The sequence below is a fragment of the Sus scrofa genome, chromosome 10 (genome assembly GCF_000003025.6).
Source record: "Sus scrofa isolate TJ Tabasco breed Duroc chromosome 10, Sscrofa11.1, whole genome shotgun sequence".
Classification (NCBI taxonomy): domain Eukaryota; kingdom Metazoa; phylum Chordata; class Mammalia; order Artiodactyla; family Suidae; genus Sus; species Sus scrofa.
The window spans coordinates 48,254,186-48,270,222 of NC_010452.4; the positions used below are offsets into that span (position 1 = coordinate 48,254,186).

A 16,037-nucleotide genomic window follows, 5' to 3' on the forward strand; every position below is an offset into this window, starting at 1 on the left:
GAGCAGGACCGGAATTACCGGGTAGCTCTGTCCGCAGCACAGTGGGCAAAGTGACAAGCTCATCAGTTATCAGGAAACATAGGGGGACCTACTTTTTTGTACTTATGGAAGCTTTTCTGTGACTGAAGGATCTACCTTTTGGAAAACTCTTAAAGAGACCAAAACATATCAGAGATGAGCCAAGTGTCTGCATTTTAAAACACAGAAGTGATGAATCTTTTGATGAAACGCCTGTTCCTTCCAATTTTATTTATGACCAAAATAATGCTGATTTTAGATTGGATTTCCAGTCATCTCAAAAGAAAGTTTCACTTTTAAGATTTTCCTGGGAGTTCCCGTTGTGGCGCAGTGGAAATGAATCCAACTAGGAACCATGAGGTTGTGGGTTCTATCCCTGTGGGTTCAGGATCTGGTGTTACCGTGAGCTGTGGTGTAGATTGCAGACGCGGCTCGGATCTGGCGTTGCTGTGGCTGTGGCCTAGCCGGGCAGCTACAGCTTTGATTGGACCCCTGGCCTGGGAACCTCCATATGCCGCGGGTTTGGCCCTAAAAAGACAAAAAAAAAAAAAAAAATTCCTAAGCCTGTCCCACTGGCATGGGGATGACAAGTAAAATTCTACCAGAGGAAATTCACTGCCCTCCATGCCATTGATTATATTTAAACAATTCACCCCAGATTCTAGGTGGATCCTTAAGCCTCCATAAATAAATGAAAATGGGACAGCTACATGTAAAAGAATGAAACATTCTCTAACACCATACACAAAAATAAACTCAAAATGGATTAAAGGCCTAAATGTGAGGCCAGATATTATAAAACTATTAGAGGATACACTGGCCACAATGGCCATCATCAAAAAGTCTACAAACAGTAAGTGCTGGAGAGGGTGTGGAGAGAAGGGAACCCTAGTACGGTGTTGGTGGAAATGCAAATTGGTGCAGCCACTGTGGAAAACTATATGGAGGTTCCTCAGAAAACTAAAAATACCATTTGATCCAGCAGTCCCACTCCTGGGCATCTACCTAGAAAAACCATGACTCGAAAAGATACATGTAACTCCAGTGTTCATTGCAGCACTATTTTCAATAGCCAAGACATGGAAACAACCTCAGTGTCCATCGACAGCAGAGTGGATAAAGAAGATGTGGTACATATACAGAATGGAATATTACTCACCCATTAAAAGGAATGACATAACGGCATTCTTAGCAACATGGATGGACCTAGAAATTATCATGCTAAGTGAAGTCAATCAGACAATGAGACACCAACATCAAATGCTATCAACTTACATGTGGAATCGGAAAAAAGGACACATTGAACTTCTTTGCACAACAGATACTGACTCACAGACTTTGAAAAAAACTAATGGTTTCCAAAGGACACAGTTTTGGGGGTGAGGGGATGCGCTGGGGATTTGGGATGGAAATGCTATAAAATTGGGTTGTGATAAGCATTGTACAACTATAAATGTAAAAAAATTCATGGGGTAATAAAAAAAATTTTTAAACTCTTAGAGGAAAACAGGCAGAATACTCTCAAAATTTCAGCAGTATCTTTTTTGTTTTTTGGGGTTTTTTTTTTGTTGTTTTTTTTTTTGGTTTTTAGGGTCACAACTGTGACATACAGAAGTTCCCAGGCTTGGGGTCGAATCGGAGCTACAGCTCCTGGCCTACACCATAACCATGTCAACAGAGAATCTGAGCTGTGTCTGTGACCTCCACCACAGCTAAGAGCAACGCCAGATCCTTAGCCCACTGAGCAAGGCCAGGGATCGAACCCACGTCCTCATGGATACTAGTTGGATTCCTTTCTGCTGAGCCACAACAGAAACTCCAGCAGTAGGTTTTTGGATCTGCCTCCTAGAGTAATGAAAATGAAAACAAAAATAAACAAGTGGGACCTAATTAAACTTAAAAGCTTTTGCACAGCAGAGGAAGCCATAAACAAAATGAAAAGGCAACCTACAGAATGGGAGGAAATATTTGCAAACAAAGCAGCCAACAAGGGATTAATCTCCAAAGTATACAAACAGTTCATTCAGGTCAATATCAAAAAATGAACAACCCGTCAAAACAGAGAGCAGAAGATCTAAATAGACATTTCTCTAAAGACAGACAAATGGCCTAAACGCACGTGAAAAGATACTCACCATCCCTAATTATTAGAGAAATGCCTATCAAAATTACAGTGAGGTACCACCTCACACCGGTCAGAATGGCCATCGTCAAATGTCTACAAACCATCAATACTGGAGAGGGTGTGGAGAAAAGGGAACCCTCCTGCACTGTTGGTGGGAATGTAAATTGGTGTAGCCACTGTGGAGAACAGTATAGAGGTTGCTTCGAAAACTGAACATAGAACAACCATATGGTCCAGCGATCCCACTCCAGAGCATATATCCAGAGAAAACCATAATTTGAAAAAATCCTTGCACCTCAGTGTTCATTGAAGCACTATAATAGCCATGACATAGAAGCAACCTAAACGCCCATTAACAGAGAAATGGCTAAAGAAGATGCAGTACACAAAGTTCCCGTTGTGGCTCAATGGCTTAAGAACCCAACACAGTGTCCATAAGGATGCAGGTTTGATCCCTGGCCTCACTCAGTGGGTTAAGGATCCTGAATTGCAGCAAGCTGTGGCATAGGTTGCAGATGCTGCTTGGATCCTGTGTTACGATGGCTGTGGTGTAGGCCTGCAGCTGCAGCTCCTATTCAGCCCCTAGCCCAGGAACTTCCATATGCCCCAGGTGCAGCCTTAAAAAGAAAAAGAAAAAGAAGATACGTACACTACGTACATTGTATATACACCATGAAATAGCACTCAGCCATTCAAAAGAATGAATGAAATAAGGCCCTTTGCAGCAACATGGGTGGACCTAGAGATTATCATACTAAGTGAAGCAAACCAGGCAGAGAAAGACAAATAGCATATGAAATCACTCATATGTGGCATCTCATTTTTAAAGTGATATAAATGAACTTATTTACAAGATAGAAACAGATTCACAGATGCTGAAATCAAAGTTATGGTTACCAAAGGGGAAATGGAGGGGAAAGGGATAGAGTAGGAGCTTGGGATTAACATATACACACTGCTATATATAAAACAGATAAACAGCAAGGACCCACTGTATAGCACAGAGAAGTCTACTCAGTATTCTGTAATATCCTATATGGGAAAAGAATCTGAAAATGAATGGGGTATATATATAGAGAGAGAGAGAACTGATTCACTTTCCTGAATGCAACAAATGCAACATTATAAATCAACTGTACTCCAATAAAAACTTAAAAATAAAAAGGGAAAATGAACTGAAATCATCACTGATTGGTAGAATAAGGTTCTTAAGATATAAAAAAATTAATACAGGAAAATGGATTTTATACCATCATTGTAAAAAATATTTCGTTTAAATAATGGTACTAAAACCTGTAATGGGAACCAGCTGAAGCCAAGAAGGGAAAAGAAAGGTGAAAACTATTATGTACACTGGAGTTTTTAAATTGTATTACTGTATTCGGTAAAATGAATGTGCTCCCTGAAACTAATGAGATTTGTGTTTTATGTTTGTAACCAGCAGAGGTAGCTGACGGTGATGAAAGGCTGGACGGCGTTTCTCTACCCCCAACAGGTAAAACACATTTCCATTTTCATCACCCGCTGGAAAATACAGCACGTGAAAATATTTGCATTGAAAATGTTTTTAACATCAGAGATGCAGATGCTTGAGCAAACTGCTTCTATAAGAGACCCAGCCCCAGCAATCAGGGTGTTCAATGCCCTGCGTTCAGAGGGATTTTTCACATTGAATATGAAAAGCCACGGCTTTCTCACATTCTGTTTCATCTCCTTGAAAACCTGAGAGCAGCAAGTCCTGACAACTTAGTGTCACCCCAATTTGCCTCCCCAAACCTTGGGACATTAAAAATTTTTTTTTTGGTCTTTTGTCCTTTCAGGGTCGCACCCGCGGCATATGAAGGTTCCCAGGCTAGGGGTCTAATCAGAGCTGTAGCCACCGGCCTACACCACAGCCACAGCAGCACCAGATCCGAGCCATGTCTGCAACCTTCACCACAGGTCATGGCCACGCCGGATCCTTCACCCACTGAGCGAGGCCAGGGATCGAACCAAAACCTCATGGTTCCTAGTCGGATTCGTTTCCTCTGTGCCACGATGGGAACTCCAAAAAAAAAAAAAAAAAAAAAAAAAAAAAAATTTAACACGAACTGATATTTCTCTTTAGATTAGGGATCATCGGTTTTATGATGAAATTCGTGTCCCTTCTGTCATCTCCCACCTCCCCTCAAAAGGCTTTGAGAAGCAGTGTCATTGCTTTTCATGTAACAGGCACCCAGTGAATCCTGTGTTTCGAGTGACTGAATAAGCCAGCTAGCATGGGTGGCACTCCTAGCCATGTAACCGGATGAGCCGAATATAGCATTTCACTGAAACCTCTGCTGCAGGGGTAACACCATGCCCTGAATACTCACTTCCTAATATTTGACTCTCAAGTAATACTTCTGACCCTGGTCCCCTGCCTCAGCATCAGCTCCCACCGGAGCACCTGATGGCCAGGTGTCTGATCAGTGAGCCATGTGACAAAGAGTTTATGCCCTCAGTCTCAAAAGGTCTTTATTGACTGTCCTCAAAATACCTGAAGATTCTTGTAACAGCAAAACCCAGATGCCCCCCTCCAAAAAAAAAAAAAAAAACCTGGAATGAAAAAACTGTGTTTTTTCTCCACTTGAGGTGGTAAGTTTTAAATTAAATCCAGCAAGTATTAAAGGAGTCGCTAGTCTGTGTAGGAACTCTGCGAGGGCACGTGTTATTGCCAGTACTTATCCTGAGTTCATAGTGTGAGACAGGCATTGTTAGTGAACTTCAGACCAGCCAGAAAACTCAGCCTTGCAAATGATAACCGTGCTTTCTCTGTCGCTGAGTAGCTAAGCAGCAGATCGATGGGCAAATAAATGAAATGAGCCACAGAGGGCAAAAGCAACCTGCTTCTATCAAGTTCTTACTGTACAGGCATTACAGAAATTACAGAAAAGGGGCTTCTCTTCTTGTTCAGCTGTTTCCACACTTCTGAACCGAGAGAACTGAAATGCATGATCTCTATTGTTCCTTCCCAACCTGCCCTCCTCTGAATTATCAGGACCACTCTTAGCCTTGATCTTATCACCCACTCCCAGTCATTGCATGAAAGGCTGCTGCTAATGATGAACTTGTGCCTTCCAGGCTGGAGGGATACCTTGCTGGTCTAGTTGTATTTTCCCAGGTTCCTCCCCTGCCAGCCCCGTTGACCCCAGGGCATTTGCACAGCCTGGGCTGCCATCTGACACAGTGGGCTTGTAAACGGTACTGTTAATTGGAAAACCCCACCCCTTGAAGTAATAATACATTTGCCTCTTCCTGTCTGAGGATGGAAGCAGAGAGATGTTTCAGATAAGGAACTCGAGCACAGGATGATAGAACTACCTCACGGAAGTGAAAAGAATGTCAAGGACTCCGAGAAAGAAGGAACATTAGAGATCATCTAGTCCCGTCCCCTCTTTTTATCCAGTCCTTTTATTTTACAGGTAAAAAAGCCTGAGGCCCAGAAACACTAAATGACTTTCTCAAGGTCTCACAGCTGGTTGGTGGCCAGGCCGGAGCCCAGGCCTCTCAACTCCCAGCCGTTCCACCGCGTAGCTTTCTTACACCTTCTCTGCATGTTTCCCAAAGATCCCAAGAGTTGCTGGATGTTCTTGCTCATCCCTTTAGGGTTCCATTTCAGTGTCTCCCCGTCGTCATGGATAGTCTGTCGTAAGTCGGCCCGAAGTTGCCTGCAGTGTCAGCCCACAGGCTCTCCCTCAGATCTGACCCACGGCTGTGAGGCCCTACCCAAAGCAGGAGGAGGCCGCCCCCGAAGGTCTTTTCACTGGACCCCTGATAGATATTTGATCCGAGTCACTAAACGGCATGATAAATAAAACCACTTAGCATTTCAACATGGAGAAGAGAAGGCGTGGAGTGGTGCCCAAATTTTGCAGTAATGGCTTGAAGTAATCTTGACCATCCTGTCTCTGGAGTGCCTCTCAAGTGAGAATCCCGCTCTGGGGGCTTTGAATACAGCACTGTGACTGAGTCCTCCCTCCTTACGTGCGTCCTAGGAGACCCTCCGCAGCACGAATGTCACCTTTCTCACACATGCAGCTTCCTCTCTGGATTTGAGACTTACTGGCCAGGCCGTCCTCATCTGGTCTGAGCCGGCACCCACCGGTCCTTTTTAAGGATTTAGCAATGCCTTTATTACCTTGTCAAGGTCTTTTTCCTCTCCTTCTAAACTCGTGTGTGTTGAGGAGGGGTGGGACAGGTGTAGGAATCCCCCAGTGTTTCTGTGAACCAGAATCAGCCAGGTCAAGGTTACAGTCAGGCATCAGATGACATTTACCTCAATCCATGGCGCTTAAGCGATTTTCTATTTGTCTAGTTTTATCAAAAATGGATATAAATTTCATAGTGGAAAAATACATCTTCTTCTATTTCTTTTCCCTCAACCCTGTCAGTAAGTGCACTTGAGCAAGGCCAGGACTCCGTCCTGACTGAGTTAGGTTCTGGTGAACAAAAGCCGCCCTCAGACCAGAGCAAGGCAGAGGCCACCACCCAGGGTGGGGAGACAGCGCTCAGATAAAGGAAAAAAACATCCAGGGTGAAGGGCAGAATTTGGGAGGGTGGGGAGAGTACAGAGAAGAAAGTCAAAATAGTGGTATCTAAAATTTTGAAAAGCGGCTTCTGAATGTGAAGTAGAATAGTGCAGAGCGCACCTAGGCTTAGGTTTTTGTTTGTTTTTGGTCATCAATTTGTTTTCTTTTACATACGTTTTAGAAATTAATATAGAAAAGTGGAAGGAAGAAAATGTAAATTACTTGTACCACCCAGAGACAACCATTATCGTTGGGTGTTTTTCTCCCAGATTTTTCTCTGCGTTTTATTTATTTATATGGTGGAGGTCAGATCCATCCAATTTTGCTTCCTGAGGTTTGGTTTTGTTGTTTTGTTTCACCACCTTAACAAGCATTTCCCACTGTATTACAAATCTCCATATGCATTATTTTAATAGCTGGGCCCTCTTCTGTTTTACAGGTAAATCATATTTTATTTAGCCATTTTCTATTCCTGGAATAGAGACGCAGACATACTCTAATAGTAACCCACGTTCATGAGTTTTCCTGTAAAAATCATCATCACAGATGTCTAATGGCTAAAATTGCTCATTTGGCACAACTAAAGCCTTGGCGAAAAAGTAGTGATTTAAAGGAACTCCCCGGTGGCTAGTGGGTTAAGGACCCAGTGTTGTCACTGCCGTGGCGAGGGTTTGATCCCTAGCCCAGGAACTTCTGCATGTTGTGGGCACCCCCTGCCCCGCAAAAAAAAAATTGACTTAGAGATGAAACACAGACACCGCACCCACGAGGTCCTGGGCCTGTCTGTGTCGTAGAAAAGCCTACAGCTCTTCCTTAGAGAAGTGGCCTCTCTTCACATTCTTGTCTCTGTTGTAGGTAATATATTTGACACCAGGAGAGAAAACACGGAAGACACAGAGTTCACTGCCTAGACTTCCCTTTAGCGACACGTTCCTTAGCACATGCAGCTCCTCCATTTGAATTTCCCAAAAGGTCCACTAACGTTTCAGGGTACTGCAAAGTGTGGGCGTTCCGTGAAGGTGACCTGTCATGTTTGAATAGTTTTCATAGAACTTCCTTTGTAATGTGGGATCATCAGGCCTCCGGTTCAGTCTGAGGTTTTTAAAAAATCATCTTCAGAGTGGAATGTTCACCCTTTTAAACATCCAGCGCATCATCCGGTTGGTTCGTTGTCCATTAAAAAAAAAAAAAAAAAAAAAAAAGCAATTTGATTTAACCTGTCTCTTTTTCAATGTGCACCTAGTATGGAGTCTTGAGGCCTATTTATTTTAACGTAAATTGCCAGATGCGCTGTAAAGGAAAGCAGCTCTTTCCAGGACCAAAGGAGCGGTTGTCAAGGCCAAAATGAATTAGACCTTCATCAGCTTACAAGATGGAAAAGTTGTTTGGGGGGGGGCAACTCAGCACTGATCTATTAGATGAAAAATCACTTGTGACATCATTTTCCCCAAAAATAATCCCTTGTCCCTGAGAAGGGCAAATGATAGTCGAATTCTTAGGAAAGAACCTTTCACGCAGGTTGTGTCAACACAGCAACAAAACAACTAATTAAAAGGTGAGGAACTCAAAATAACCAGTTACCCACATGACCCCTGCCGACTCTTTCCACCGATGGTTTTAAGGGAGTGGTCCCGAGTTGCGGCATCAGGTGGCAACGGGCCCCACACGTCCTGACTGGGGTCACCTTCCTCTGGGGCTGGTACACTTGCCTCCGCTTTGTATAAAACCAACACATGAAAACAGGGGTTCATTTTAAAGAAGTGTCTTGCCATGCAGGTATTTTTACATTAATATGTACCACCTGGTTCCTCTCCCTGGTTAAGATGGTGAATTTAAGATACCTTTTTATTTGGAGGCCACGCATTTACATCTCATTTATTGTGTAGAGAAAAATCACTGGGAATCTTTGACACTCGACCCAAAGGCCAAGAGTTGGCTTGAAAGACATTTGGACAGTGGACACACCAAACCCCGGTGGGGGTGGGGGGGGACTTGCTGTGTTACCATATGATACATTTCCCTGGCAGTTACTTTATTATATCAGAGTGTTAGAGCCCAGTGTTGGCATCAGGCTCCTCAGTCCCATGCCCTCGGTGTGCAGTGAGACAGCTCAGGAGGAGTGAGGCTCGTGGTTGCCCAGGGCCAGGGAATAGCCCATCAATGGCCCGGCCCAGCCTAGAACCTAAATTCCTCCCTCCCCTGTCCAAGGTACCTGTGCCAGACGTAGCACGTGGAACAGCTGACCTTGAGCTGGCAGAGGAGCTCTGGGATGAGTCAGAATCCCACTGCCGACCAGCTCATCAGCCCAAGGCTGCAGGAGGCATCCCTGTAATGTGACAAAGCTGGTTCTAGGTGTGGCGTGCGGATCAACCCAACCACCAGACAGCTACATCTCACAGACGTGCGTCTCTTTCTCTGTCTTCCTTCTGGAGCTTCAAGGAAGGTCCATCGCAGGTTTAGTTAGCCTTTCCCACTTCAGGCCAGTGAGGCACCCCGTCCCTCCAAAGCAGCCCCTCTGTTCATGATGGGGGGGTCTCCCGAGGTACTGTGAAGCAGGGCTTTTGTTTTTCGGCAACATATGTTTAAAAATTTGTCTTCTGCCTCTCCGTACAAAGTCTTTCTCAAGGGAATTAAAAGGATGAATTAGTGACCTTTCAACTCTCTCACAGTAAGATGAATATGTTGTGAACAAAGGTAGAAACGTTTACCTCACGGCTGGCGGAGTGTGTTCAGCATCCACCAGGAGCCTTCAAAGCACTTCCCGCCGCGACTGGGCGAGCGCTTGAATCTTTCACTACTTGAGGAGGGGGTGGGGACTGCTCAGCTCACACATGTGTGCAACAGATTCACAGATTGGAAATTCATTTCATAAAATTGCAACAGTAACATCCTATTTTGTAAATGAAAATCGTATCTGTGTTTACCTAACTGTGACTACTGTTCAGACTTTCTTCAGAAATCCTTTTTATAGGCTTTCTTAGAAAAAAAAAATTATTCCCTCTCTATGGATAATGTCTTGATCTTCTGTATATATGTTTTATTAATGTGTAAATATTTAGATTTTTTAAGATTACTATGTTCTTTTAAAAAAAATTTCAGCGCAAAGCTAGTTGTGAAAATGTTGTATAACATGTGTTGTGTTATCAAGTCCCAAGATGCCCTTTATGTCCGTTCTGGAAGAATACAATAAATTACTTTAATCGAACGTGCCTGTTTCGTGCCTGTGTGCCAGCCCTCCTGTGCTTATGAAGTGCAGTCGGTGCTCTTCATTAATTAAAAGGCATTTATTAGTACTCTGGTGATCTTACACAGAAAGTCTTATCTCCTTATGAAGTTAATTTTTAAAAATAAACGAACGACCCAGACCGCTACCAGAGAGAGCATCTTCAAACGTGTTACCTCGCAGGCTCTGCCCGCAGTCAGATCAGTGGCTGTGGCGAGTCCCACAGTAACACTTGAGCGGTAAGTCCTGATGTGCTCGAAGCCTAATTTTAAATGAATTAGGTAGCTTGATCATCTTCACTTAAAAGGTTAAGCCCTGCTTCTATGGAAACAACACATTGGAAGGACAGATCAATCTTCTCCAATGCAAAGTGGCTATTCAAACATAATTGCTTCATTCTCTCTCTCTGAACACAGGGGGGCGCTACTCCTCACGGCAACTCCCCCCTACCCCATCCCTCAAAAGGCAGGCCCCAGGCTGGTCCATGAGCTCTGACAGGGCTTGGTTCGAGGTCTGGTTCTTGGGCTTTCATCTGGGGGGAGTGCTTAGCTCATCTGCAGCTGGGGGCAGGGAGGGGGTATAGGGTGGTGGGAGGAGCAGCTGCGGCTAAGAAAGCAGCTGGACGGAGTTCCCATCTCCATTCAGCAGTTAACGGACCCGACTAGCAACCAAGAGGACGCGGGTGCCATCCCTGGGCTCACTCACCACTAAGGATCCCACGTTGCCATGAGCTGTGGTGTAGGTCCCAGACGTGGCTCGGATCTGGCACTGCTGTGGCTGTGGTATAGGCAGGCAGCTACAGCTCTGATTAGACCCCTAGCCTGGGAACCTCCATATGCCACAGGTGTGGCCCTAGAAAAGACAAAGACAAAAAAGCAGCTGGATGGCAGGAGGGGAGGGATCAGGGTGAATTGTGTACAAAGAAAGAAAATCTAAACCATTGCCATCCAGAGTCTTGCCTGTATCCACACCTCCTAGGAGCTGGCAGCCTGGCACCCGCCTGCCCCTCCCACTGTAACACCCCCAGTGCTTTGTATGCCCGTTGTGCCGGGAAATTATCTGTATGGGGGCCAGGGCGTGGCCCAAGGTCTCCTGGGACGCCCTTATTCCCACACTCCAGCAAGGATCTGGGCCTCCTTTATCACCTGAATGTCTTCCTCATCCAGTGTGGGGACCCAGTCTCACCACGGGAGGCTCCATTGGAAGGGGAACCATTTGCCTTCCCAGAGAATAAAAGCTCACACATCTGCCTCCATCATGGGGGTATAGGGTGGTGGGAGGAGCAGCTGCTTATCTCCTATAAGCCCAAACTTCCCCTACCCCCCCCCCCGCCCTCTTTTTGGCCACGCTCGTGGCATGTGGAAGTTCCCAAGCTGGGGATCACACCCACGCCACTGCAGCAACCGAACCACGGCAGTCACAACACCAGATCCTTAACCAGCTGTGCTACCAGGGAACTCCCCAGGCCCAATCTGAAAACCAAGTGATGGGACAGCAACTGGCTCCCTTCCCAGCTGCACCTTGAGTCCAGTGCAAGCATTTACTGGACACCCACCATCGGTAGATGCTGGGTTGGTTTAGCACAGCTGGGGCTGGGATGCAGGGGTGAGAGCCGAAGCTGGAGGGGAGGTCTGTCAACCTGGTGCAATCTATGCCAGGCCTTAGAGACCTTCCCGAGAAGCTGGGAAGGCGTGAAGCAATTTGAGTAAGGTCTGATCAAGAGTCCTGTGCTGTCTTGATCCATCTGGCGAACGTCCGGAATGTTAAGTGGAAGGGGGGGAAGCTGAACCCCATTAAGAAGCTGAGGGAACAGCTAGGGATGGAGAAAGAGGACCCAGGAGGACAAAGCACCCCTGCTGAAGCAGAAGAGGAAGACCAGCAGGACTCAGTGATGCAGTAGTGATGCAGGCAGGGGCGGGAATGCACCCTTTGGGAGCAGGGAGGGAAGCTGACACCCAGGTCTCTGGCTGGGGACCATGTGGGTGTTATCTGCACTCAAGATGGCTGGCAACACAGGGGGAGGGGCAACTTGGAGAAAGCAGACAAGTTCAGGTGCCCCAGTGCTCCATTCCTTCATTCAGGGAGTGTTCACTGAACACTTAGGGTCTGCCTGGTACTGCTCGGGGGGCCAGAGCACAGCCAGAAGCCCTGGGCAACACCAGCACATGAGGCTGTGGACTAGGCTCCTGAACTAAAGGAGGGAGCTTAAACTGGGTAGTTTGTCCCATCAAGGACTCCGGGCAGCTAGAGTCCACCAAGATTTGAAGCCCCACTCATTCCATGTAACTCAAGTCCAAACTAAACTGCACCTTCAAGACACAGCCTTTCAGTCCCTTTGGGTCACTCACCAGGCTCTGAAATTGTCTTGCTTATTTATGTGTTTATTATCCATTTTACCTCTGGAATCTAAGTGTCGTGTTGTCAGGGATCTGATCTTTAAGGCCACTTAGATTTTAGTCCTTGGGGCAAACCCATTTTCAGGCCCCCCCAGCCCCAGCCTCCGCAGCAGGAGTGGACGGGGACGGGCACCGCCCTCTCCCTTCTTCCGTGTCCCGTAGCCTGAGATCACAGGGACCTCCTCCGTCAGTGCTCTTCATCAATGGTGACAAAACTGTCAATGACTCTGCCAGAGTTACTGGGTTGCACTCTGTGAGAATCTGCTAATTCTACCAATTCAGAGAAACACTGAAAATTTACACAAACCAACTCCTTTTGCACCTTGTAACCTCTAAAAGCATGTTATCGTTTATTCCCCCTAAAACCACACATTCTATGCATATATGTATTTATCATTTATTTCCAGTTTGTCATCAGTGAAATTAAAAGAATGTCAAAGAGCCCTAATGGAAAAGTTGGAGAACCATCTAGAAATGGAACCCGCACGGAATAACCCACAGTACCCTGTGCTGCACACATACTGATGTTCCAGTAGACTTGATACCTAAGGGCCCGCCTTTTTAATCACGTTTTCCTTTTTTTTGGCCATTTTTATCTGTTAATGCTGAAAAAATTGGAGGACATTTTAAACCTAAACTTTGAAACTAAGCTACTTCAGTTAATTCCTTTAAGATATGTTCCAAAAACGAAGCTGATGTGAGTGCGTTAAACAGAGGAGCTGGTCAGAAACCAGCGCTCCTGAATTCCAGGTGTGCCTACTCTCCACGACGGTGCCACCCAGATTCAAAAAGTGGAGGGCCCTCAATAGGACTATGGAGCAAGAAACCCATCTAACAAAGGAAATTGAGCATCCTAAATTGGCTCAATGAAGTGGTGGACCAATTGCATATTCTGGGAGAAACACTATTTTCTGCTGTACTCTAGCAAAGGAGGAAGAAGAATACATTATAATAGATGGCACTTACACTATAGATGACGGAATTTAGCATCCTCCAAAAGTGATATATTTCTAACCACGGGACAGGGAAAAATCAGACCCCTTTAACACCCCCATCCCCTCCTGCGATGAACCCGGCAGCACTGCTCCATCCGTAGGAGAAATATTTCATTGGTGTGAAGCAAGGCCACCTTCCCCCATTTCTACCTCACTGACAATCCCTGGAACGTGGACATACAGCTGTGGGCAGCTCTGACACATGAAGGTTTTGTTTGTTTCTATGGTTTGTGCCATGGACTGTTCAAGTGTGCTTGGCCAACCCACCTCTATAAGGTCAGGGTTCCTAGGGAGCCATAACCACAGCCGGTCTTTCCCCTTATCCCAGTGGGAGGGGCTCCACAGTCATGGTGATGGGGTGGATTTTAAATGTCCAACAAACTCCCAGATGCTGGCCACTGACCATGTTAAGAGACAGCAGCCAAAATGCACCTTGATCGTGCGTAGCTAGCATCTTAACATAACAGCTTTAGAAAATGAGCAAACTCTCAAAGACCAAGAAATTTTTCTTTTCTGTTTTACAGCTGTACCTGCAGCAAATGGAAGTGCCCCAGGCCAGGGATCAAACCTGAGCCACTGTAGGGACCCAGACTGCTGTAGGGACAACATCAGATCCTCAACCCACTGCACCACAAGGGTACTCCAAAGCTGTGGTTTTGATACAAGAATAGACAGATCCATAAAACAGATGGAAGTTTAAAGAAAAACTTGTCAATATATAGTATGCATTAAAGGTACCTCAATAATTAGTATAATGTATGTTAAGCTGCTATAACAAAGAGGCCCCAAAATAAAGTGGTACAACTGCAATAACAGATTTTTTCCCCCTCTAACTCGTAACAGCCTAGAAGTGAGTAGGTGATCTAAGGTGGTGGTAGGTAGCTCTGCTCCATGTAGTCATCCTGAAACCCAGTTACATCCAATATTTTTTTGCCACTTGGGAGACATCCACATCCATGTGGTCAAAGCTGGCTCACTAGCTTAAGTCTATAATTAAGACTACCAGGGGTTCCTGTTGTGGCTCAGCAGGTTAAGAAACTGATGTCTCTATGAGGATGTGGGTTCGATCCCTGGCCTCACTCAGTGGGTTAAGGATCCAGTGTTGTGGTGGCTGTGGCATTCGGTCACAGAAAAGGCTCAGATCCTATGTTGCCTGTCACAGACAATGGCTTGTATCCTGTGTTGCGTAGGCTAGCAGCTGCAGCTCCAGTTTAACTCCTAGCCTGGGAACTTCCATATGCTGGCCATAAAAAGAAGAAGAAGAAGAAGAAAAAAAAAAGACTATGGTAGGGGGAGTAATAATGGAGGGGAAGCCATTTCCTTATGAAAACATGACCTTGGGATTGCATACATCACTTTTTTTTGGTCTTTTGTATTTTTAGGGCCACACCCTAAAATACCTCCACCCTAAAATGGAGGTTCCCAGGCTAGGCGTGGAATCGGAGCAGTAGCCGCCGGCCTACACCACTGCCACAGCAACAAGGGATCCGAGATCCATCTGTGACCTTTGCCACAGCTCACAGCAACACCGGATCCTTAACCCACTGAGCAAGGCCAGGGTTTGAACCTGAGTCCTCACGGATACTAGTCAGGTTCTTTAATCACTGAGCCATGACAGGGACTCCCATATATCTCTTCCAGTTACACCCCATTGGCTAACACTTAGCCAAATGGGTACACTCAGCACCAAAAAAACTAGGAAATGGAGTCTTTAACTGGATGGCTACGTGCCTGCCTAGAATTTTGATTCTATTACTATCAGGAGGAAAGGAAGAATGGATACGAGGGACAATCAGATGCCGTGTTCATTGTTAGGAAAAGGATGAAATCTTCAGTACAATGTGTTGATGAAAATTAGCTGGGCATTTATAAAAATAAGTTTAGACATATACAAAATTAGCTCAAAATGGATCTCAGGCCCAAATGTAAAAGCTAAAACTATTAGACTCTTAGAAGAAAACATAGGCATAAATCTCCATGCTCTTGGGTCAGGCAGTGGTTTCTTAGATATGACACCAAACACGGGTGACAGGAGGAAAATGAACTGGACATCACAAAAATTAAAACCTTTTGTTCTTCAAATGACATGAAAACAGGTGAAAAGACAACTCATAGAAATAGATAAGAGATTTGCAAATCACCTACTGGTAAAGCACTTGAATCTAGAATAAACAAGAGAACTTTTACCACACAAAAATAAGGTAAATAACCCAACTTAAAATGGGCAATGGAGTTCCCTCGTGGCCAGTGGTTAACGAATCCACTAGGAACATGAGTTGCGGTTCGTCCTGCCTTGCTCAGTGGGTTAAGATCCGGCGTTGCCGTGAGCTGTGGTGTGGGTGCAGATGGCTCGATCCGTTCTGTGCTTGGGTGCCGGCTACAGCTCCGATTCGACCCCTAGCCTGGAACCTCCATATGCTGAGGAGCAGCCAAGAAAAGCAAAAAAGACAAAAAAAAAAAAAAAAAAAAAAAAAAAAAAAAAAAAAAAAAAAAAAAAAAAAAAAGAAATGTCGTGCACATGGTTAACGAATCCGACTGGAACCATGAGGTTGTGGGTTCGATCCTTGCCCTTGCTCAGTGGGTTAAGGATCCGGCATTGCCGTGAGCTGTGGTGTGGGTCGCAGACGTGGCTCAGATCCCACGTTACTGTGGCTGTGGTATAGGCCGGTGGCTACAGCTCCGATTCAACCCCTAGCCTGGGAACCTCCATATGCCGCGGGAGCGGCCCAA

At 45.4% G+C, this 16,037-nt stretch overlaps 1 protein-coding gene across 12 annotated transcripts in view; it reads left to right on the top strand.

The window, feature by feature from the left end:
- The window catches only part of BEND7 (BEN domain containing 7), an 86,490-nt gene extending 76,592 nt beyond the window's left edge, over nucleotides 1-9,898 (top strand). For 3 of the 12 annotated variants that reach the window (XM_021064847.1, XM_021064855.1, XM_021064846.1), the window contains one exon: nucleotides 3,585-9,898. In XM_021064847.1, the coding sequence (XP_020920506.1) occupies nucleotides 3,585-3,736 (152 nt within the window). In that variant the 3' untranslated portion in view covers nucleotides 3,737-9,898. The remainder of the gene's footprint in view (nucleotides 1-3,584) is intronic. The other 9 variants (XM_021064857.1, XM_021064849.1, XM_021064858.1 and 6 more) reach the window with 7 other exon arrangements.